The sequence below is a fragment of the Echinops telfairi genome, unplaced genomic scaffold, assembly GCF_000313985.2.
Source record: "Echinops telfairi isolate 266 unplaced genomic scaffold, ASM31398v2 ScPeMD7_35;HRSCAF=133_0, whole genome shotgun sequence".
NCBI classification, from domain to species: Eukaryota; Metazoa; Chordata; class Mammalia; order Afrosoricida; family Tenrecidae; genus Echinops; species Echinops telfairi.
In genome coordinates, this window is record NW_022103932.1 from 633292 (window position 1) to 657543 (window position 24252).

General features: G+C 41.1%; 1 protein-coding gene across 1 annotated transcript in view; it reads left to right on the forward strand.

Moving 5' to 3' along the window:
• RET (ret proto-oncogene) overlaps positions 1-9287 on the forward strand; it is a 60362-nt gene extending 51075 nt beyond the window's left edge. Inside the window, exons 16-20 of the mRNA XM_013008352.3 lie at positions 1036-1106; positions 2531-2668; positions 3738-3837; positions 5608-5755; positions 7075-9287. Coding sequence (XP_012863806.1) covers positions 1036-1106; positions 2531-2668; positions 3738-3837; positions 5608-5755; positions 7075-7232 — 615 coding nt within the window. The 3' untranslated portion in view covers positions 7233-9287. The remainder of the gene's footprint in view (positions 1-1035; positions 1107-2530; positions 2669-3737; positions 3838-5607; positions 5756-7074) is intronic.
• The last annotated feature ends 14965 nt before the right edge of the window (positions 9288-24252 follow it).

The window sequence follows — 24252 nt, forward strand, 5'->3', positions numbered from 1 at the left end:
GATGTACAAATGCGCTTTACACAATTGATGTGTGTATGGATTGGGATAAGAGTTGTATGAGCCCCTAATAAAATGTTAAAAAAATAAATAAATAAAATAAAATTTGTATTCATAAAAAAAAAACCCAAACACATCATTTAGTAAAATTTGGCTAGTAGTGACTCTGTATAGCATTTCTGAGAGTACAAACCCTTGCAGAAGTACAGTCTCAACTTTCTGCCTCGGAGCAAATGATGTGTTGGAAGTACCCACCTTGTGGTCACCCTAAGGCTTCACACACAGCACCACCAGGGCACCTTCGAACATTCTACCAACATTAAAAAGCCAGACTCACTGCCATCAAGACAATGCTGACTCATAGTTCCCCTGCAGGGCGGGGTAGGCCTGCCACCCACGTTCCACTGACTGCAAGTCTTTACAGGGACAGAAAGCCCAGCTTTCTTCAGAGGAGCTTGCTGGTCACCTTGCATATACAGCCAAACACATAGCTACTATGTCACCAGAGTTCCGTATGGAACAGCCAACTAGTAAGGGCTGAAGCAGTGGGAAAAGCTAGCTTCAGGATACACACAGCAGGCCCCCAGGGCCCCTCAGCAAAGCCAACATTGGTGGTTTGAATCAGAAGTCTCTAGGATGGAAACAGAGGAGGCTGAGGTTTCCCAGCACGTTTGTCCCCGAGTCTTTCAGGGATGCTCTGATTGGGCGTGGGATTTTGGCTGTGATGAGAAGCTGTTCTGTCACCGGTGTTCCGTTCTCTCACATGGAGGACTTGCGGCTGCTTCCCTGCAGAGGGTGACTCCTCAGGCTTGCCTTGCTGCCCCGTGATGCTGCCTTGCACACCATCTTCTGCTGCCCTTTGCTCCTGCCTCTCGCTGCTGACGTCCCAGGGAAGCCACAAGTAGTTCTGTGCTCTGGACCGTGGTGGCCACTGAGTGCACTGTTCCAGTCAGTAGCCCTCCACTCTCCCGTGGCTCCTGGACATTCTTATTTGGTCAAAGCAACCTTAGTGGCTTTTCTTTTACTCTTTCTGTTTAGGGTCGTATTCCAGTCAAATGGATGGCGATTGAGTCCCTTTTTGATCATATCTACACCACCCAAAGTGACGTGTAAGTGTGGGCATGGACTACTCGACTCAGGGGAGGTCTCAGAGCTGCAGCACACGTGGAAGAGGGTTAAGTGTGTGTGTGTGTGTGTGTGTGTGTGTGTGTGTGTGTGTGTGTGTGTGTGTACAGCTTAACTGTGGGGCAGTTCCGGCCCTAGGCACCATTAACTCATAGCCTCCATTCACGGGGACTCTGAAGCCTAGGGAGATTTGTGTAGCATGTGGTCAGGGTCCAGGCTGGAGTGGGATGTGTGGTCTCAAATCTGCCCTCCCCCGCTACTTTGGGCCTCTTCCTGACCCACTCTGAAGGACACTCCTCTCTGGAGACAGCCTGTAAACAAATGAGGCCCTAACCGCTTGAGAGCTGGCACCAGAACTTCATGTTCAGAGTTGAGTGACTAGACCTGAAGTTTTCAAAATCACAGGTGACTTGAGTCTAACTGCTCTGCCGTCCACACACGTGTATTTTGAATAATGTGGGCTGTGAGAGTTCTTAAATAGAAACAGTTCGTAGACTTAGTAATGCGTTTGTACATTGACTGTATGAAAATTGAACAATGCGGAGGAAAGCACCGGACCGAAACCAAACCCCCTGCCGCCAGGTCAATCTCAACTTATGACAACCCTCTCGGGTGGAGTAGAACTCCCTTTTGGCTTTCAAAAGCCTCATCTTTCTCCCATGGAGTCACCGGCAGGTTCAAACCACTAACCTTGTGGTTCGTGGCTCCACGCATCACTACGCCACCAGTGTTCCTTGGAGAAAAGCACAGAGGAAAGGAAAAGCTCTTGAACCACATGACACATAAGTGAGACTCCTGGTATACAGGTATAGTTTTATTACCATAAGTGGGCTTGTTCATGCAGCCTCTTTTGTAACAGTTTTCTTTCCTCTTAGCAGGAAATTTCACCTCAGAGTTAAATAGTTCCCATAGTACTGCTTTATTTTCTTCGAAAAGTTGATGAAATGATTCAAACACACAAAAAAGACAAAAGAATTGTACCGGGAACCCCTTTGGCCCCTCACCTGGATTCTACATGTGGCTCACAACTGTCATTACTTTCTCATATTTTCCCCTGCTCTCCACCCACTTCCATCCAAGCCTGGGCTCCATCACATTAGGAGTTCGCTCCCTATTGTGGCCCCTGTGTGTGTCCCGGCAGTGTACAGGGATGGAGTTTGCACGGCGGCCGCCAGAATGTGCCTCTTGGCTCTCACAGGAGTGGTTGGAGGGGTGAGAGGAGACCTTCCATCCTGCAGCCACCCAGGCTTAGCTTCCTGAAGACTTCTACATGTAGGGGACAGGCTGGCGGTCCCCTGGTCACTGATCTCTACTAAGGGTCAGACCAGGAGGTGGGTGGGGTAATGTCTCAGCAGCAGAGAGCACACGGGCCTGGGAAAAGCTGCTCACTCTGCTGTGCTCTCCACAGGTGGTCTTTTGGTGTCCTGCTGTGGGAAATTGTGACACTGGGAGGAAACCCCTATCCTGGGATCCCTCCAGAGAGGCTCTTTAACCTCCTGAAGACGGGCTACCGGATGGAGAGGCCTGACAACTGCAGCGAGGAGATGTGAGCAGAGCTTGCCATGGTCCAGCCTCAGGCTGGGATTGGGGGAGGCATGCACTCACATGCTTCACTTGCCAAGGCAGCACCTGGGGGAGTGGGAAGTGGGGGGTTTGGAATATTGAGGAGGACCTGGAAGTAAGACTCTGAGGGGGAATAGAGAGTGACCCTGATGGGGTGGATGAGGGAAGGGTTGGTGGTTCAGAATGACCCACCTTTTGGGTTATGCCAGAGCTAAGGTACAAAGGCCAGTAGAACATGGGCGCTCATGCTAAGCAGTGGCAGAGAGTGACAGAGACTGGACACAAAGTGATTCTATCCGATGGCACAAGTTTGAGAGCAGGTTAGAAGGGGCCACTTAGAGACTAAGAATGGGTCCTTCATTCCATGAGGTCTAGACCAGGGCTGGGCAAGGCAGTGCAAACATGGGAAGGGCTGTGGTGGGGCCACAGAGTTCAAGGCCAGATGACCCCTCACACATCAACCTGGAAGCCCAGTGGGCTGGCTATGCCAGGAAACCTTGTAAGGAAATAATGCAAAACAGAGTTGTGATTTACAAAGGTCTTTTTGAGATTTCTTTGTTTGCTTTTTATGTACACACTGCCTTCCTAAGGACTAGCATTTTCACCTCAGCCATGATGCGAACCTCTATCTGATCAGCTGCCAACAATGTCTTTGAAAGGGAAGTAAAATAAAAACCTCTTAGAGCAGTGGTTCTCAACCTTCCTAATGCTGCGACCCTTTAAGACAGTTCCTCATGTTGTGGTGACCCCCTCCCCCCAATCAAAATTATTTTCGTTGCTACTTCATAACTGTAATTATGCTACTGTGATGAATTGGGCGACCCCTGTGATAGGGTTGCTCGATCCCCAAAGGGGTTGTGACCCACAGGTTGAGAACTGCTGTTTTAGAGGAAAAGATCTTACAGGTGCTGAGGGCCTTCGCTCAGAGCCTGACCAGATGCTTGTCCAGCAGTTCTGAAAGGGGGACATCAACAGGGCAGAAACTGTGTTGGGGCCAGCTCAGGGTCATGGCTGGGTGGGCCTTGCCTAACCCTCTACTGCTCCCCCCTCAGGTATGGTCTGATGCTACAGTGCTGGAAGCAGGAACCAGACAAGAGGCCGGTGTTTGCTGACATAAGCAAGGACCTGGAGAAGATGATGGTGAAGAGCAGAGTGAGTTCCTGGAGTCAGCCTTCTGTGAGCCGAATGTGGCGCTCCAGGGACTTCAAGACCAGCTGGTGTGCTGGGCAGTGGGCTTAAGCACATGGCGGGAACCGTGCCAAGGCTTCGCACCATTCTTTCAGAGGGGGCTACTGTGCTGTTCCCTGAGGCCAGGCAGCAGACTGAACCCTTCACCGAGAACACAAGACACTTAACCCTTAGGAAGAGCAGGTTACAAACAGGTGGGAGAGGAAAGATTCCCCAGTCGGGTGAAGTGGTTCTCATTAATGGAATGAATGTGAGAAAGAGTTGAAGCAAGCATCAGACATTGGTCAGGCACTTTGAGAGAGCAGGCTCGGATGGTGCATAATTAAGGAGTGGACATTTAGCCGAATGTGACCAGGTAAAAGTGAGCCCCATGATGTCAGATCTTCTGAATTGTAAGAGCTGTTTATGCTAAGTCTCCCAGTTTATAATGTTAGTCACTTGTTTAACAATGTAAAAGCACAGTAGTGGGCCAGACAAAACCTATTTAGGGCCACACACGGTTTCTAACCTCCAGTTCACAGCCCTATAAAAAGATGCGCAAGTCAATATATTTTTGACTAATATTTGTTGAGCATTTGTTATAGACTTCAAGCAATCTTAAACTCTGGGACTACAAGTAAACAAGATAAATTAGACTGGCCCTTGTGGCATTCACATAACAGCCTGGTCGTACATTGGCATATTGACTAAAATTTCTCATTTACCCAAACACAAAAATCAAGAAGCATGCTCACGGTCCACTTGTAACTTTAACATGCGCAAATTTGGGGCGGGGGGTGGGGGGGTGGGGGGGAACCTACACATCCTGGAAATGCAGGATTGCTGTAAAGAAAAAAAATAGGCAATATTAAGAAGCCAACTTTGGGGAACATTACTGAGAACAGCTGGGAAAGTGCTGAGACCATTCTCTGCAGACTTACCCAGAGCCATGTGAGTGACAGCATATGAGAAAATCCATGTGCTTGGAAAGTAGAACTCGTTACCGTGCCAGGTATAAGACCAACCACATCCCTTATCTCACTAATTTCCCTAGGATCTGCCATAGTGTGCTAGACGCCAGGGTCCTGGAGGGAAGCCAAAATGTCCCACACAGCTGTGGTGCTGGCCGTGCGCTTCTTTCCAGGCTGTGTGTCAGCATGAGCTGTAGAACGCAGTGAGCTCCCCCAGCCTAGGAGTTTCCTTAAATAGTTACCAGGTGTTGGGAAGGAGGGGCCATGCTGACCATGGGGCCAGCCAGGGCTGTTCCCCACTCCACCCCCTCCCACCCTTTATTCGATGTGTTTGGTGGCCTGCACAGTAAAGAGAGCCCTGTATGGCACGATTAAGATGGTTTGTGTACACCCCAAATGTACCTCAGAAGAAAGGCCTAGTGGTATACTTCCTAAAAGTCAGCTATTGAAAACCTTGTGGAGCAGAGTCCCACTCCAACAAAGGTGGGGTGCACTGAATTGGAATCAACTTTGCAACAATTGGTGTCGTTTTTTAATTTTGGCCAGTGAATGGGGTGCATTGCTGCCTTTCCAGCAGAAGAGATAGAGTCGAGAAGCACAAAGTGGGGGGGGGACCAGGGCACAGGGACTACTGGGCCTCGCTGTCATGGACTTCGTCTGAGAAGATGTTGGAAGGCAGCTAGGCAAGGAAGGAGTGGGGATTGAAGAGCAGGGCCCCAGATCAAGGGACAGCACCAAGAATGGTCCAAGGTAGTTACAGTGACCAGTGCTCCTCTCTTCACAGGATTACTTGGATCTTGCTGCGTCTACCCCATCCGATGCACTGCTCTATGATGATGGCCTCTCGGAAGAGGAGACCCCCCTCGTGGACTGTAATAATGCTCCCCTCCCTCGAACCCTCCCTTCCACCTGGATTGAAAACAAACTCTATGGTAGAATTTCACATGCATTTACTAGATTCTAGCAACACCAGACTTGATTTGTTTTCCCTTTGCACTGTCTTTCTGCTCTGTGATGCCTTTGAGAATATTTCTGGTCTGAATGAAGCCAAAGTCAACTCTGAAGCTTTTATTTGTGAATGTTTGACTTTGCATCGGGTTTATATTTAGGAATTTTGCAAGTTTTGGTTTTTTGTTTTTTTTAAAGGATGTGAAAATAAGTGTAAATGTTACGATACCCAGAAACATCAGATGAGAAAGGGGCCAGGCAGACAGGGAACACCTGAGAGCTGAATCACTTCTGAGTGGCTGTGCAGTGCCCACACTTCAAATTAAATTGCCTGCATAAATTGGCCAAATTTAAGGAGGCATTTTATTTACAAAAGAAGCAACCAGCTGTACCTGGCCTGCAATGAGGACACAGCACTGTGCTAGGTGGGCAAGGGCCTATTCTAACCTCATGTCCGCCGTAAGACAGTGCGTGAGGTATCGAGAACGCGAGCACACTGCCATTTTCACATCCTTTGATTCACCCTGTCCCGATGGTTCTCACGTCTCCGCGATCACCGCTGACAGCTGGAACAAATGCGTTTTAAAACATGTTTCCTGTGGTGTGGTGGTAATGAGATGGACAGTAAATATGGTTCTTGCCAAAACTCCTCCTTTTGTCTTCAATTACATATTTGAACTTTTTAATTTCATCATCAGTTGCTTTAAGATCTTGGAGTTGAAAGCATTTTTCAGCAGAGATTGTTCCTTTCTGCATGCCTCCTGAAGCAATGATTACTTACTGGCAATGGGTCTAGGGCTTATATTGCTTGCATTTGTCTTAATGATACCGTGAGTTCATCTGTATAGGCCCTCCATTTGGAAGGTTGTCTCCACCATGGTAGACTTTGACAGCAGATGATTAGGCTCCTTTAAGTTGAGGTGTTGTTTTTTGTGGGGGTTTTTAAATAGTGCAGAAGCTTCCTGTTGCAGTCACCCTGTTAGTATAGCAGTGTGCTGAAACTTTACGCTGCCTTAGAAACGGAAGTAAATAATTCACAAAGAGATAACAGATCTGAGAGTTTAAGCCCATGAAATTCAAATTTGGCAGTTCCTGTGAAGTTTACACTCTTAATAAAAAGGCACTTGCTATTTCCCCTAGATATAAAAGTGTTTTGGAAACCTGGATCACAGCCGTTAATATCATTGACACAGAAACCAGAAGTTTGGTTTGGACATCAAAGGGAGTTTTGCCAAGGCCTTACTGTCTGCACATGGAGTTTTGATTCTTCAGTGCAGAACAAATGATCTGTTTTCATTTTTAGGCATGTCAGACCCGAACTGGCCTGAAGAGAGCCCTGTACCACTCACAAGATCCGATGGCACTGACACTGTGCTCCCAAGATATGCAAATGATAGTGTATATGCTAACTGGATGCTTTCACCCTCAGCGGCAAAATTAATGGACAGGTTTGATAGTTAATGTTTCCTTGTAAGAGATGATGGACTCATAAGGGAAAGCAACATGGCAGCAGTGGAGAAGCCACCGGCTGCTTCTTTGTGAAATTCAGACTGGCTCAGCCAACAGTAATTTCCAAGGTGGCAAACTCTTTTTCAATAGTGTGTTTTAACTGCCCTTCAAAGTAGCTTCACTTATGATAACTGGTCATTCCCCCGCCCCCAGGGAAACATATCAAACTGGATAAGAGTTATAACTCAAGTGTTTATTTATTCTTTCTTATTCAGTACCCTGCTGAATCCAGGGTTGGTATGTGTTTATCAGTAGGAACTATATAGTTTATGCATACAAGTGTTTAGGCTTGTCCCATATCTAAAAAACTGTACCTGACCTGTTTGATTTGCCTTGTTGCCACCAAACAAGGCAATGAGATTTAACCATGAAGCACACTCACAAAAAGGCAGCAGAAAAAAAACCCAAAAAAACAGGACAAAGTTACCTGCACTTGTTTCAGAAACAGAGCCCAGAAAGATCTGAGTAGTGATATAAAAAGTCCCACCAAGACTGGAGAGGGGGGGGGGAACCTTTGAACAGGCCTCATCTTAGCATTTAATATCCTAAAGATGAATTTTTAAAATCAGGTCACTGTTTCTTAGGAAGACACTTGATTTTGATCATGTTTAAAATGATTCATAGATTTAGCACAATGGAGAGAATGAAGAGTATTTAGACAACGGATGTGAGGAGAAAGGTCCCATAAGAGATCTCTGTCTCCATTACATCACTGCAGCATCCTTCTCTGTTCAGCACTGAGTGAATATTGACCCATGCACAGGACTGGCGTGGAGGAGGTGCGTATGTGAGTGGAGTGGCCTTTGGTCTGTGAGTTACCGACCACAGAGATTTCACTGCTGTGGGTTCCAGCCCCATCAGTTTTCCACTTACTGTCTTGCCAAGCTCCAAAGCAGTAGCACATCCTATGCCTGGGAGTATGTGACGCCTGTGTTTATTTTATCCACTTCTTTATAAAAGGGACATTTCAGCTTATTATGTTAGAAGTACTATTAACAGTAACCAAAGACTGCTACACCTGTGATCACAGTATCGATGTGGGCAAAACCATGTTCTGGCTCTTATAGAGCTTGTATGAAAAAGCATATGTAGCAGCCCTTCTTGTGTTTGTAATTCACTCTTGCTCTAGCCAAAGGGTTTTGTTTCTAAGATTCTGACTGTGGCCATACGCTTCTTGTTACTCTTCAGGGGTTGCTAGTGGTCAGACATATTCAAAACACGCCCTCAGTCTCGTGGGCTGCCTTTCAGGAAGTCCTGGGGGCTCTGCAACTGTCACCACTCACCCTCCTCCTCTCTGTAAGTTTGTAGGATAGAGTCAGGTTGCCAAAACACTGCCTGGTATTCAGATTTAAAGCACTGTGTTCAGACTTAAAATAATTTTATTGAAATACTATATCTTATAGACATTTCACATGTGTAAACTTATTTCAGAAAGACAGGAAGTCATATATGTGGTGGAGGCTCACATAGGTGCCTGTGCAAGCACAGCCAGAGATTCGAGACTACTTACTGGATATGTGTCGTGGCTTTCGTTTCAGCCACTTTCCAGATACACTGTGATAGTTCTTTTATAAATATTTTCAGTTATTGTAAATTTTTTGTTTTCATATGTGTTTAATGGTAGTCTCATTAAATGCAGAAATACTGATAAGCTCCCTGAAATTATTTGAGACGCCTGTTAAGTAAGTATGAATTGCTATAACAGGTTTGTTCTCGGTGAGGGGAGAACGCCACAGCTAAATGGCTGACCCAGAGCTAGGAAGTTAGCCCTCACTAGTAATCTAATGATCTGTTCTGGAGTTGTCAACAGACCCATATTTATCAGTCCTATCGGGAAGACTTTTCATAGGCATATATGTAGAAGGTATTAAATATTAAGCATTACTGAATATTAAGTAGTAATTGTTAACATTTGTAAAATCTATCTATAGAAGGCAATTTGTTTTTGTAATCAAGGTGACTAAGAAAGCAATTTCAGTTCTGTAAATAAAGCCATGTATCATGAAATGTGTAAACTTATTTCCTTAACTTCCTAGTTGTAAACATCAGATTTAAAATGTTGATATTTCAATGCAAAAATGAAAATATCACAAGCAAATTTACCATGCTACTCACTGGGGAATTAATAGAGATAGAAGGGCTAGAAGACTTTGGGTGATATTACTGACTCTCCTTGCGGAAAAAATAAAGTGTGTGTGTGTTTGTGTTTATGAATATTTGCAGGGACTATTAAACACTCAAAGAGCCCTCATGGTGTAGCGGACTACACATTGAGATGCCAACCACAAGGTTTTAACCCACCAGGCACTCCTCAGGAAAAGATGTGCCGTCTGCTCTTGCAAAGATTTAAAGTCTTGGAAACCCAGAGTGACTGTCCTACTCTATTCCACAGGATCACTGTGAATCTAAATCAACTCAGTGACAGTGAGCTTGGTTTTTCATTTTTATTAAAAACAGTCAACCCTGTAAGTCAAGGAATTCCACCCTTCAAGATCAAGTGTTCACAGTTCCCTAGTAGTTGTAATTTGCTTGTTGTTCACTTCTTGAAGATGGAGCTAGATAGTCGTGGAGGAGAGAATATAAAATGCACAGTTATGAGTAAAGGTACAAATTATAAATTAGAGGAATTTTTTTTTACCCTGAACCCTAGTGAAGCTTATAATTTTAAATACAAATTGTTATTTCTTCCTGTTAGGTTATATTGTTATTCCTGAGCTATTAAGGATGAGCAGGGGGGAGTCCAGTAGTGAAGACAACTGTTACCAATGAAAGGTGACAGAAGATGGTATTGAATTGTCTGTATGAGGGCCCGTGTCATCTTGTGGGCATGTACATGGCCTGTGTACATGAGCAAATGCATGCAAGCACAACTCCCCTGTAGGTTGCCATAGCTGCAATGCCGCACCTGCTGACCTGTGGTATTGGGTCTGCCCGGTGTCTTCCTCTTCCTAACGAGATTGCAGAAGGAGGAAATAAACAGAGTTTCTAAAGTCAGATATTTTCTTCACACTTGAACTCCATATGATTAGAAACCCATGCCAAGAAAAATATCCAAAGTCCCCTTTCCAAAGGCATGTGCTCCTTTGGGGAGTGTTTTTGTTTTGTTTTGTTGCTTTTGCTTATCCTTAAAAAGCACATTCTTGAACAACCTCTACAAAGCATTCCTGCACACTACAAGACCAGTTGACTTGAGTAGAAATTTAGTTAAGTATACTGTCTAAGTGTAGGGCCTCAACATATACTTTTTACTTTCCTTTATACTTTTCTTCTAAATATGATTTTCTATAAGCATATTTACCTCACTGTTTAAATCTATTCCAAATCAGAGCCAAACCTTAGGACAAAATAGAACTGCTCCAAAGGGTTTCTGAGGCTCTAAATCTTTATGGAAGCAGACTGCCTCACCTTTCTCTCACAGAGTGGTGGGTGGGTTTGAACCACCAACCTATCAGTCATCATCCTAACATTTAGGTGGCTCCACCAGGGCTCCTAAGTGTATTCACATACAGTATATTTAGCTACCCTTGCAATGAGAGGGCTGCTCAAATAGTGCCTTAGACATTCTTACCTCTTACAGCAAGACGGTGGACTGGACACACAGGCTACCCTAGCCCACTCTGAAAAAAGGCTCAAAAATAAAAGCCACCACAACCAAGTCAATTCTGACTCATAGCAACCACATAGCCCTTATGGGTTTTGGAGACAGGAACGCTACAGGAGCAGAAAACCTCATCTTTCTCCTGAGGAGTGACTGGTATTCAAAATGGCCCAACATATTATCAGCCTAACCTGTAACCCACTATATCACCAGGGCTATTATCCAAAGAAAAAGACACAAGAGACCCAATAAAGCATAAAAAATGATATGGCTGGATCTCTGAGTCATACGCTGACTAGAAGAAGTTGGGAAAAAATGGCACATAAGGTGACAATAGCTATGAATTATTCTGACACAGCCTGGTCATTTTACAAGTAGCATTCCAACTGGGGCAGAGATCTACCTGATCATTGGTTTCACTCACCCAGGGTCACACAATCAACCGCACTAGATCTTCCTTTTGTTCCACACACCCTCCCTGGAGAAGGACATCATGCTTGGTAAAGTGGAAGGTCAGCAAAAAAGAGGAAGACCTTGGACGAGATGGACTGACACCGTGACTGCATCAATGGGCTCAGGTATAGGAACAATTGTGAGGCCGGTGTCAGACTGGACAGTGTTTCCTTCTGTTGTGCAGAGGGTCACTAGAGGTTGCAGCTGACTCAGTGGCACCTAACGAACAACAGACCTTCCTGGTGACCAGAAGTGTGGGTAGCCCTGACCACAACCCACTTGGGGGCAGGTGATACACACACCACACCCCTTTCATAGCCCCCTCCACAGTTGGAGGTTTTCCCTAATGGATTGGTTGCCAGGTACATGCCAACCCTATGTTTGAAGGCACACAGAACACTCAAATCACTCTCCAGGGTTTCAGGGAATCTTTCCAGGGCCAGATGCCCTACCCTCAGCTATCCTCTGAGCCAACAGGAATTTGTTCTGAGACCAGACATCCTAACTCCTGCCACATTCTAGACTAACGGACTCCACCAGAATTAGGCACTCTGTTGCTCATGACCTCTGCAGCAAACATAGCATGCTAATCAAAACCAGGTAACCTGTTAGCAGAAGGACCTCCTAGGTGCTGCCATGCCCCACCTCAACCCCAGGTTTTTATTTACTTGGTTTTGTTTTCCTTCTTCAATTTTTCTTGTCTTACTTTTCATATTTTTTCTCTTTTTTGCTTCTCTTTTTCTTATTTTTTTTTTACTAGTCTCATTTTCTTTGTCTCTATTCTATAGTTTTTTTTAAATTTATCCCCCCTTATTTTCTCCTTCCTTTTTTCTTTTTACTTATTTATTGTTTTGCCTTGTACTTTCCATCTCTCTTTTCTTTTCATTCTAATTACCCTTTTTTATTTTATTTTTTTGGATTTTGTTTTTCACCACTTGGCAGGTGACAGTCACTGGGTTCACATTGCTCCACCATGCCTACAGCTCCTACAGCCCCACTCAGTGAATGAGGGCCACCAGTTGCTCTTGCACCATCTCATCAATGGTAAACTGCAGTCAACCCGCTTTGAACCTAGTCTAAACATATACTGAATAGAGAAGTGTGTACACACTTCCATCCTCTATTACAGCCATGTGAGCAAAAAAATGACACCCACTCCATGCATTCTAATTCTTAAAAATAAATTTTAAAAATCCTAGGTAAAACATACCAACATAAAATACAGAGCCAAAAACCATCCTGAGGAAGAAATGGCATGTGAGCTACCAGAAAATGAATTCACAAGAATATTTATGTACCTTCAACAAATGGAGAGAAAGATTAAAGCAATTGCAGATCAAAGAAAATGAAAAAAAACAAACCTCAAGAAAACATTGCAAAACAAACAGAGTAAATGAAACCTGGAAACCATACATGAACAACAAATAGATATTCAAAGATTAATACGAAGATTTGAAAATAATGCAGTGAAAAGGCAAAGTAGGACTAGATCAAAAGAAGATAAAATTAGCAAAAATGAAGACAGGTAGCTCATTACTACATTGTTAGAGTAACAATCAGAGAAGAACGGGGAAAAAGTATAAGAATTACATTGATGATCACTTCTTGGCCTTTTGGCTAAGATCAAATGTAAGAATTACATTGACATCACCAAGACAAATAAAATGTGGATCAGAATTCTAGAACAGAAAAAGACATCCCTAAAAGGTCAGAGAATTGTTGGAAATTTGTTAGAACAAAATTTCTCTAATATTATGAAATATGAGAACATATGCATTCAAGAAGCTGAACAACCCCAAACAAGAGTAACTATAAAAGAAAATTCCCAAGTCACATCAGGACCAAATTTTCCAATAACAAAGGCAAAGAATTCTGAAAGCAGCTCAGAAAACTAACTTATCATGTCATGGCAGAAACCATATAGACAAAAAGACAGTGGGATAGCATATATAAAACTCTGAAACAAAATAATTGCCTACCCAGAAAAACTGTCCCCCAAAGATAATGGTAAAATTAGAACATTTCCAGATAAACAGAAATTAAATAGGTTTGTAAAAACCTGACCAATCCTATAAGAAACACTACAGAGATTTTCTTCAGACAGAACCAATGACAGACAACATCTTGAGACTAGCACATGACAGCATCACCCAGAAGTCAGCACAGATAGAAGTATCTGCATTAGTCTGGCTTGACTAGAGAAACAAATCCAGAGACACTCATATATGTGTAAGAGAGACTTTAGGTCCAAGAGTAATTGCATGTTAAGAAAACATCCCAGCCAAGTCCAGATCAAGTCCATAAGTTTGATATTAACCCATAAGGCCAATATTAGCCCATATGTCCCATACTAGTCCATAAATTATTCTACAGACTCACACAGCATATGCTATGATGCCAAAAGCAGGAAGATCACAGGCCAGTGGGTGAAAAGTCTTGTGTAGGCATCTCAGCACTGGCACAGCTCTCCATGTAGCTCCTCCAGCTTCAGGGTTCTTCCAGCTCTTCCAGCTTCAGGGAGCCCTCAGCGTGGCTCCATGTGGCTTGTCATCAGGAATGCAAAACAGAGAGAGTGTATCCCACCTCCAAGGAGGAACACAGGAGTTCCCAGAATCCTCAGGAGAACATCATGCCCACACAGAGTCATCATTGGCTATGACCTGATTGACAGGCTAGACTCTACCCCTTCACTCATGTTGATGGAACTACTGCTATAAAATTAGAAATCAACAGTAAAAAATGCAGGGCAAAAATAGAACACATGGGAACTCAATAGCACTCTGCTTAAAACTACTGGGTAATCGAAAAATTAAATCAAATCAATCAATTAAAATTTATTTATTTAATTAAATTAATTAATCTATAAATTATTAATTAATTATTATTTATAGTCGATTATTATAATAATTATTTTATTAATTAATTTATTTTTGTTGTTTATGAAATATAAAAGTGTATTAAAATATAAATAATATATTTATTATTTATTGATTATTAATAGATTGAATAATTAATTAAAAACTCCTTACGAATGACAACATAAATCAAAATGTTCAGAACATACCCAAAGTAGTGCTTTCAGGCAATTTATAGCAATAAATGCATACATCCAAAAAGAGTGAACCAAAATAAACACCTTAACTGACTCCTCCAAAAATTAGAAAAAGAGCAGCAAAATAAGCCTACAGACACCAAAAGAAAGAAAATACTAAACATTAGAGCAGGGAAAACAATGCAACATAAAGCAGATAAACGATGGAAAGAATCAACAAGATTAGAAGTTGGTTCTTTGAAAGGATTAATGATATTGAAAAACTATTAGAAAATATAAGAAAAGAAAAGAAGAAACAAGATGAATAAATGAAATGGGTGGCATCACAACAACCTAAACCAAACTCCCTGTCACGTAGTTGATTCCAACTCATGGTGATCCTATAGAAGAGGGTAGAATTGCCCTTGTGGGTTTCTAAGACTAATTCTTTACAGGAGCAGGAAGTCTCATCTTTCTCCCAAAAAGTGGCTGGTGGTTTCAAACTGCTAATTTTGCCATTAGCAGCTCAACACATAGCCACTATGCCACCAGGGATCCCACAGCAGAACCAACTAAAATTAACAGGATAATAAAAGAATCTGGGCCGAACTGTACACCCACAAATTTGAAAACCAGAAGAAGTGGTAAAATGCCTGAAAACAGCCTACATACCTAAGCTAACAAAGACTGGTAGAAATGTAAATAGGTTTTATAGCACAAGAAGAAACTGAACAGGTCATTTAAAAACTTTCAACAGTAATAACAAAATTCCAGGTCCAGCAACACTGGAGGCACGAGAGGGAATTGAGGCCTATCTGACCCCACCACACTGGGGCAAAACTCCAAGGGCATGCAACAGAGCAGCAAGGGGAGCAAAGCAATGAAGTCCCCAGAGAATACCAAAAATAGACTTTGGGACCAGGGCATGACACCCCAGCAGACTAGACCGGAAAACACTCCTAAAGGTCAACAAACAGACCTTGAACTATTTATAGGCTTTTCTTCTTTTGTTGTTGTTGTTCTGGGTTTTGTTGTTGTTGTCTTTCGTTGCTTTGTTTTGCTCTGTCTTGTTTTGTGCTTATTAGTGTGTCTGCATGTCTATCTAGATAAGTTAGGCGGGATAAACAATCCAGAGGAGAAAACAATGGTTCCAGGAGGATACGGGAGAGGGGGAGGCAGGGAAAGGAATGGGGGTGTCAACCAACCCAGGGGCAAAGCTACAGCAAGTGATTTAAAATCGATGGTGAGGAGGGTATAGGATGTCTGGCGGGGCTTGATCAAGGGCAATGTAGCCGAGAGAAATTACTGAAACCCGAATGAAGGCTGAACATGATAAAGGGACAAGAGGAAAGTAAAAGGAAATAGAGGGAAAAACGAGGAGGCAAAGGACATTTATACAGGTCTAACTACAGGCATGTACATATGTAAATATATTTATATATAAGGAAATAGATCTTCATTTATTTTTATATAATACACATACATATATTTATACGTTAAGTATTAAGGTGTAGACAGACATTTGGCCTCTCTTCAAGTACTCGCTCAATGCAAGAACACTTTGTTCTAATAACTTGGCATTCTGTGATGCTTAGCTTCCCAACATAATCACTGAAGACAAAATAGGTGCACAAGCAAATGTGGTGAAGACAGCTGATGGTGTCCAGCTACCAAAAGAGATAGCATTTGGGGTCTTAAAGGCTTGAAGATAAACCAGTGGCCATCTAGCTGAGGAGCAACAAAACCCACATGGAAGCATACCAGCCTGTGTGATCACCAGGTGTCCATGGGATCAGGTATCAGGTATCAAAGACTCAGGACAAAAGTTCATATCAACGTGATTGAGGGGGGACACAGAGTGGAGACCCAAAGCCCATCTGTAGACAATTGGACATCCCCTTACAGAAGCGTCACAAGGAAGAGATGAGCCAGTCAGGGTGCAGTATAGCACTGAAGAAACACAACCTCCCTCTCGTTCTTTAATGCTTCCGCCTCCCCACCTGTAAGACCCCAATTCTCCCTTTCAAACCTGACTAGACCAGAACATGTACACTGCTACAGATAAGAGTGTGCAACACAGGGAATCCAGGACAGATAAATTCCTCAGGATAAATAATGAGATTAGAGATACCAAGAGGGTAAGGGGAATGTGGGGGGAGAAAGGGGGAACCGATCATAATGATTGACATATAGCCCCTTCCAGGGTGATAGACAACAGAAAAGTGGGTGAAGGGAGACATCGGTCAGTGTAAGACATGAAAAAATAATGATAATTTATAAATTATCAAAGGTTCATGAGGAAGGGAGGGTGCGGAAGGGAGTGAAACAAAAATGAGGAGCTGATATCAAGGGCTCAAGTAGAAAGAAAATGTTTTGAAAATGATGATGGCAACATATGTACAAATGTGTTTGACACAATGGATGGATGTATGGATTGTGATAAGATCTGTATGAGCCCCCAATAAAATGATATTTAAAAAAAATCTAGGTCCAGATAGCTACATTGATGAGTTTTATCAAACATTCAGGCAAGAGTTGACACAAATTTTATGCAAACAATTCCAGAATATAGAAACTAATGAATTTCACATTTATTTTACAAAGTGAGAATAACCCTAATACTCAAACAAGCAAAAGACATTACTAAAAAAGAATGCTATCGGCCAATTTCCCACATAAACATATATACAAAACTTCTCAACAAAAATCCTAGCCAATAGAGCCCAACAACATATTTTTTAAAAAGAATAAATCATAACTAAATTGTTTTCATACCATGTACACAAGAATCATTCAACACTAAAATAACAATCAATTAAATCAATGACATATATAAAAGAAAGGAAAAGAATCACCTGATCACATTAACTGATGAAGAAAAGGAATTTGACAAAAATCCAACAACCATTCCTGATAAAATACTTAACAAAGTGAAAAATAGAAGGGAGATGCCTTAACATAATTAAGGGCATATAGACAAAATCGATAGTCAACATTAATCTCATTGGAAAGAGATGAAGCATTCCCCTTATGAATAGGAACCAGAAAAATGTGCCCTTAATTACCACTCCTTTTCAATATTGTACTGGAACTCTTAGGACCTAATTGACAAATTCAACAAAATGGCCAAGGACCAGATCAACACACAAAAATCAATAGAATTTCATTACACTATCAAGGAGAACACTGAAAAAAATGAATCAGGAAAACAATACCATTTAAAATACTTAGGAATAAATTTAACCTGAAAAACTTATACAAAGAAATCTGAAAAACACGAACGTAAGTAACATAGATTTACATAAATTAAGGAATATACTATGACCATGGATTGGAAGACAACATTGTGAAAATTCCAGTACCAACCAAATTGATCACAAATATAATAGAATTCCAATCCAGACTTAATCAACATCCTTTAAAGAGATGGAAAACTTAATTACCAACAATATATGGGGAAAGAAAGAAATACACAAAGTACTACTAAAAGGGAACAAAGTATAAAACTCTGAAGACCTGAATCTATTTTCTTTACCGTTTTGTATACTGTAAGCAGTGCCTACCAACAAGCTTCCCTGAAAAAAAATTTACAGAAAACTATTAAACATATCATCTCTAAGAGTCTTTCTTCTCACTAACATTTGTTATATTGGTGGTGACATTTTTCACATTAATATTAACAATATTAGCAGTGCCTTCTTTACTAATGGATGCAGTTATCAGTGCCCAAAAACAAGTCAGACTTGAGAACCAATTTAGAAAAACATCTTTATGACATTGCTTTTCTTTAATCTCTAGTAGCACCAAATGTTTTAGTCTAGCTTCTACAGAGAGGCAAAACCAGTGAAGCTTATGTGTGTATATATACAGAGATAGCTAGCTCAAGGAAGTGTCTCACACAGTTAGTTGTAGGGGCTGGCATGTTCCACTCTCATGCATCAGATGTCAGGCTGGAAACTTCTCTGGACTCATGTAGTTGCAGGGTCTGAAAAGTTCAAGAATACTAAGTCAAATGGCATTATTGCCGGCTCCAGAGGCAAGGCCAGAATCTAAGAAAGCAGGTTACTGATGCTTCCCAGAATCAGTAGGTGAAATGACAGCCTTGTGGCTCAAGTCCAGAGAAACCAGGTCATATAATAAACAAGATGGAGGGGATCCAGACCCAGACAAAGCAAACAAGTTTTGCCAGAGTGTCCACATATATTAGATACAAGCCAAACCACAGAGGAAACTCACTTTAAATTCACTTTAAATGAGCTGCTCATAGTAGATCTCATCATGAAAATGATTGCATTATATCGTACCTCATCATGGGGATGACCTTGAGTATATCTCACCTGAATTTCAAGAACAGGTTTGACACATTTAAAACTAATGACAGAAGACTTGATGAGTTGGGGGATGACATCAAGAACATCCATCATACATTAAAAAAATCAAACGGTCATTAAAAAGAGGAAATAAATGAAAGAGCAAGGTGGAAGTCAGAAGAGACTCTGAAACTTGTTCTTAATAGTGGCTAAGGGAAATGGAAAAAATAATGAAGTCAAAGAGCTGGATAGAAAACTTCAAAGGGAAGCTAAAGAACAACAAGCAAAACATTATGAGGAAATATGCAAAGACCTAGAGCTAGAAAATCAAAGAGAAAGAACACAAATCTTAAGCTGAAAGAACTATAGAAAAAAAATCAAACTTTGTGTTGCAATATCAAAAGATTCTATGGAAAAATATTTAACGATGCAGGAAGCAGCAAAATAAGATGGAAGGAATATACAGAATCACTGTACCAAAAAGAACTGGTCAACGTTCAACCATTTTAAGATCTACTATGAGCCGCCCATTTAAAGTGAATTTAAAGTGAGTTTCCTCTGTGGTTTGGCTTGTATCTAATATATGTGGACACTCTGGCAAAACTTGTTTGGTTTGTCTGGGTCTGGATCCCCTCCATCTTGTTTAAAATTCAACCATTTTAAAATACGTTTAGGCAGAAGCCACTTTCCCACTTGGGCCATGTGAGCTTGATCGTACAATTGTACCTCAAGTGTCAATGACAGACACTTCAGAGGCTTTGACAGACATCTACAATTGAATCACAGCAGAGGTCCTTAGAATTTTAGAGAAACATCTAATCATCCTCTGTAGGCAAATATCTCTTTTAAGAAGCAGTTTTTGGCTTGTTACTGGACTCAATGGTGTCTGAAACCTAACCATCATCAACTAAGTCACAACATGAATGACTTGAGCTGCCAATCATGAACTGGATGCTGTTGGACATAGAGATAGCATACTTCCCTAATTAAAGTGGCATGTACCAGATTGGGCCTAAGCAGGACCTGAAAGCTCAAGTTAGTTACATGATAAAGTAGCCCACGTGCCTATGATCTCTACTCCTGTTACATTACCAACCCTCTCAGGTCTGCACCTATGGCTTCATGGAGGGTTCCTTATGGTCCACTGACTGTGGAAGAGGAAGCTCATGACTGGCTCACAGATATGCAACTGTCCATGATATGGAGGGACCACTCAAAAGTGAATAGTAGGACCACTGAATCCTTTTTCTTGGGATTCTTTGAAGGACAGTGGTGAAAGAAAATCATAATGAGTAGAAATTTCTTGTTTACTTGTTTGTTTATTTGGCTTGGAATAAGAGATGGCTGGAGGCTCTGCAACTGTATACTGATTCGTGGGTTCTGGCCAGTTCTTTGGCTGAATGGTCAGGCACTTGGAAGGAACGCCTTTAGAAAGCTGGGGACAAAGAGGCATCAGGAAGAGTAAAATGGATAGACCTCCCTGAATGGGCCAAACAAGTGAAGATAATTGTGTCTCATGTGTTTGCTCACCAAAGGAGAATGTTGGCAGAACACGACTTTAACACTCAAGTTGATAGGATGACATATTCAGTGGAAAGTAGTCATCCTTTTTCCCCATCTACTCCAGTCATTGACTAATGGGCTCATGAAAAAGTGCCAATAATAGCAGGGATGGAGCTTGTGCATGGGTGCAGTAACATGAATTTCACCAAGGCTGACTTGGTGTAGCTACTGATGAGTGCTCAATCTGCCAGCAGTAAAGTTCAACACAATACGAGACCATTCCTCAGAAATATCAACCAGCAAAATGGTGGCAGGTTGATTACACCATATCACTTCTACCACGTAAAAGGCAGAATTTTCTTCATACTGGAATAGACACTCCTCTCATGTTCTTAAAGAATGTCTTATACACTGTCGGGGTATTCCATAGAGTATTGCCTGAATTCAAGTGACTCACTTCATAGTAAATGAAGTGCACCAATGGGCCTGTGCTCATGGAATTCATTTGTTATACTATGTTCCTCATCATCTGGAAGCAGTTGGCCTGATAGAACAATCCAGTGGCCTTCTAAAGACACAATTATGGTGCCAATTAAGGTGATGATGTCTTTCAGGGTTGCAATAATATTCTCCAGGAGACTATACATAAAAATCTGTAACTCAATTATAAAATTCCACAAAAATTATCCCTAAAATATGAAAGAGAAATAAGAGTATTTCCATGATGAGAGACGAAGAAGAGAGTTACATAAACAATAAAGGTACAATGGGACAAGAAGATATAGCCCCCATAATACACCTATTGACATAGTTCTTTATTCTATTCTATTGGCCTATGTATCTACCATTGTACCAGTCCTAGGATGTTTTAATTACTGTGAGTAATGTATTAGGTTTTGAGGCTGGGAAATGAGAGCCCTCATACTTTATGCTTCTTAAGAAGTTTTTTTGTTTATCCTCTCCATGTGAAGTTAGTAATAAGTTTTTCAACTTTTTTAAAGGATGAAGTTGGGATCTAGATCAGAATTGCATTATATGTATATATTTATAGATTGCTTTGGATAATAAAACATTTTCATAATGTTGAGCCTCCCTACCCATGAACATGAAACATTCATCCATTCATGTAGGTCTCTTTTGGTTTCTTATAGTATTGTTCTATAATTTACTTTGTATGAGTCTTTTGCTTTGTTGCTTAGATTTATTCCTAAGAATTTCATCTTTCATGTGGCTATTGGAAATGGTAGTGTTTTCTTAATTTCTTTTCAGAGCTCTCTGCCACACTTTGTGTCTTAGTGTATGGTCTATTCTAGTCTATTTGTGTCTTAATGTATGGTCTACTCTAGTCTATTCTAGAGAATGCTCCATGCACACTGGAAAATAAAGTATATAGTATTATGGTTGAGCGGAGTGTTTGTATAGGTCTAGGTGGTCAAGTTGGTTAATTGTGTAGTTTATTTACTGTGTATCTTTATTAAAATTTTCCAGTTTATCTGTCTTTCCTCAAGAGTAATTTGTTGACGTCTCCTAATATTATTGCTATATTGTCTATTTCTCTCTTCAGCTCTGTAATAATTTGATGAACATATTTCTAGGGTCTCTCATTGAGTGTGTAGGTGTATTATGGTTATGTTGGTAGGTAGCTATAGCAGGGACCATGTGTGTGTACTAAGCATGCTCCAAATTCAGGCCCTGAGTCATGGGGGCCGGTATACCTAGGTGAGAAGTACACCTGGATTGGCCCAATCTAAGCCAAGTGGGCTTAATTCAGCCAATGGGGTCAACCAGTACCATTGACCATGCCTCCCAGCAGAAGGACCTAAAAAGCCAGAACCTGGACACCTACCACTCTCTTTTTCCAACTGCTCCTTGGCTGGGCTGCTATTTAACTTAGCCAGGCCATGGTCTCTCTCTCAGGCCTCAGGCAGCCACGTGTGAGTGTGCAGCCATGAGGGTGCTTGTGTTCATTGACTGTAACACCTGAAACTTCTTCTATCCTTTATAAAAATCCACTTGGGTCACAAACTAGGCTTCAGTGTGAATTCTTTCCTGTGCGAAGCCAAGGACCAAGGTATTTCCCACCCAAGAAACCTAACAATATCTTCATGTTCTCTTGTACTTGTTCATGTAATTCTTCTTTGTCTCTCATGATGGAAATACTCTTATTTCTCTTTCATATTTTAGGAATAATTTTGCTGGAATTTAACAATTGAGTGACAGATTTTTTTTCTTTCAGTATTATATATATGTATCATTCCATTGCTGTCTTCCCTGTATGGTGTCTGCTGAAAAATCTGAACTTATTCTTATTTATTGGACCTTGTAGGTGTCTATTCCATTTTACTTGTCCACTCTTATCTTCTTTGGGGTTCTCTCAGCTTCATGATTAAATATCTTTCTCCTCTTTTATACTGTTAGGGAAGCTTTCTTTCAGGATTTCTTGTGTTACTTTCCCTGTGGATTTTTTGTTTGTTTGTTTGTTTTTGTTTCTTCCTGTTGTGAAACTCAATGAGATATGTTATTCTTCTTGATGGTGTCACATAGTGTAGAATCTTTATTCAGGAATCTTTGCTCTTTTGTTGATTATTCTTTTCTTGGGTTGTAAGTGAGGTATTTGTCATCAAGTTCACCGATTCAGCTTTCTATAATTTCAATTCTATTCCTCGGTCTAATTCTTTTATCTCTGTATTAATCTTCTAGAATTTTATTAGGATTTTTTGTTGTAAGATTGCTACATTTTCTATTTTTCCCATAAATTTATCAAACATTTCCTCCAGCCATTAAAAGTACCTGAACATCATTATTCTGAAATATTTTTCTGTTCATACAGCAGTCATTTCTTCAGAAACCTTCTTGGGTATTTGTTTGTGTCACTTTTCGTGTGTGTGTGTGTGTATGATACTATTTTCTGCTATCTATGTGACATCATGATGTAGCTGTTAGGAACACAAGAGAGGCTGGATCATGTGGGGGTAGTTGACTCTGTCAAGTGGTGCATGAAAGGAATCATAGTAACAACTCTTGAGTGGTCTAAAATTCTGAGTAATCAGGATGTTTTGTTTTGTTTTTTTTCTTCTTCTAATTCCTCTTTTTTCTCCTGATTAAACTAGAGGGATTTAAACTCCAAATGTTAATTGGATAACATTGGAACTGTAACCAGTACTACACATTTTTTCATTGGTATAGCTTTGTAGAAAGTTTTGAGATCAGGGAACATGAGTCCACAAACTTTGTTCTTATCAACACCTTATTTAACTTCCAAACCTTGTAAGAAAATGCTTTCTAGTTTAATGAGCAAAACATTTCCTATAGATTCATATTTTTTCTATAAGCATTTTTAAACTATTAACTAATCAATTTCTATTAGAAATCTTGTGGGCCTGGGTTTTAGAGCATTCAAACCTACATTCCAAATCTCTTTTTTAACCCTTAGGTTTATTGTGTAGATCCTTTTATACATTAGTTCAATTCTCATGCGTCATTTAATACCTGATCTTCCAATAAACATACATAAATGTTTACAGAGGTCAGGTAAAGTTGGTTCAGTGCACTCAGAAGAACTTGAATTCTTCTTTGTATAGTTACTGGTCTAATCTGTGCTTAGAAAAATCCTAAATGGTAATTCTTAAGTTCAAGATTGAAATTATACAGTTTCCTACATACTTGCCTTATAATAAGGATCTATCCTTAGAGGAAACTGGTATTTAGGCATTTGAAAAATATTTAAGGTAACTTGGTTGTACTGTCAGAAACTAGGCTTACAAATTTCAAGGTTAAAAAAAAACCCTATAAGCCACTGCTATTGAGCCAGCTATGACTCATAACAAGTCTTTATAAGGTTTCCAACATTGTAAAACTTTGTGGGGTCCATAGCCCTACAGGGGACAACACCAGAGACAGTGTGGGAATTGCACCCGAACTAATCCTGCCACACTGAGGCAAAACACTAAGGGGGTGAAACAGAACAACAAGAGAATGGAGCAGCGAGGTCCCCAGGGAATGCTGAAGGTGGACTTTGGGGCCAGGGCATGGTGCCCCAACAAACTGGACTGGAAAACACTCCTAAAGGCCAACAAA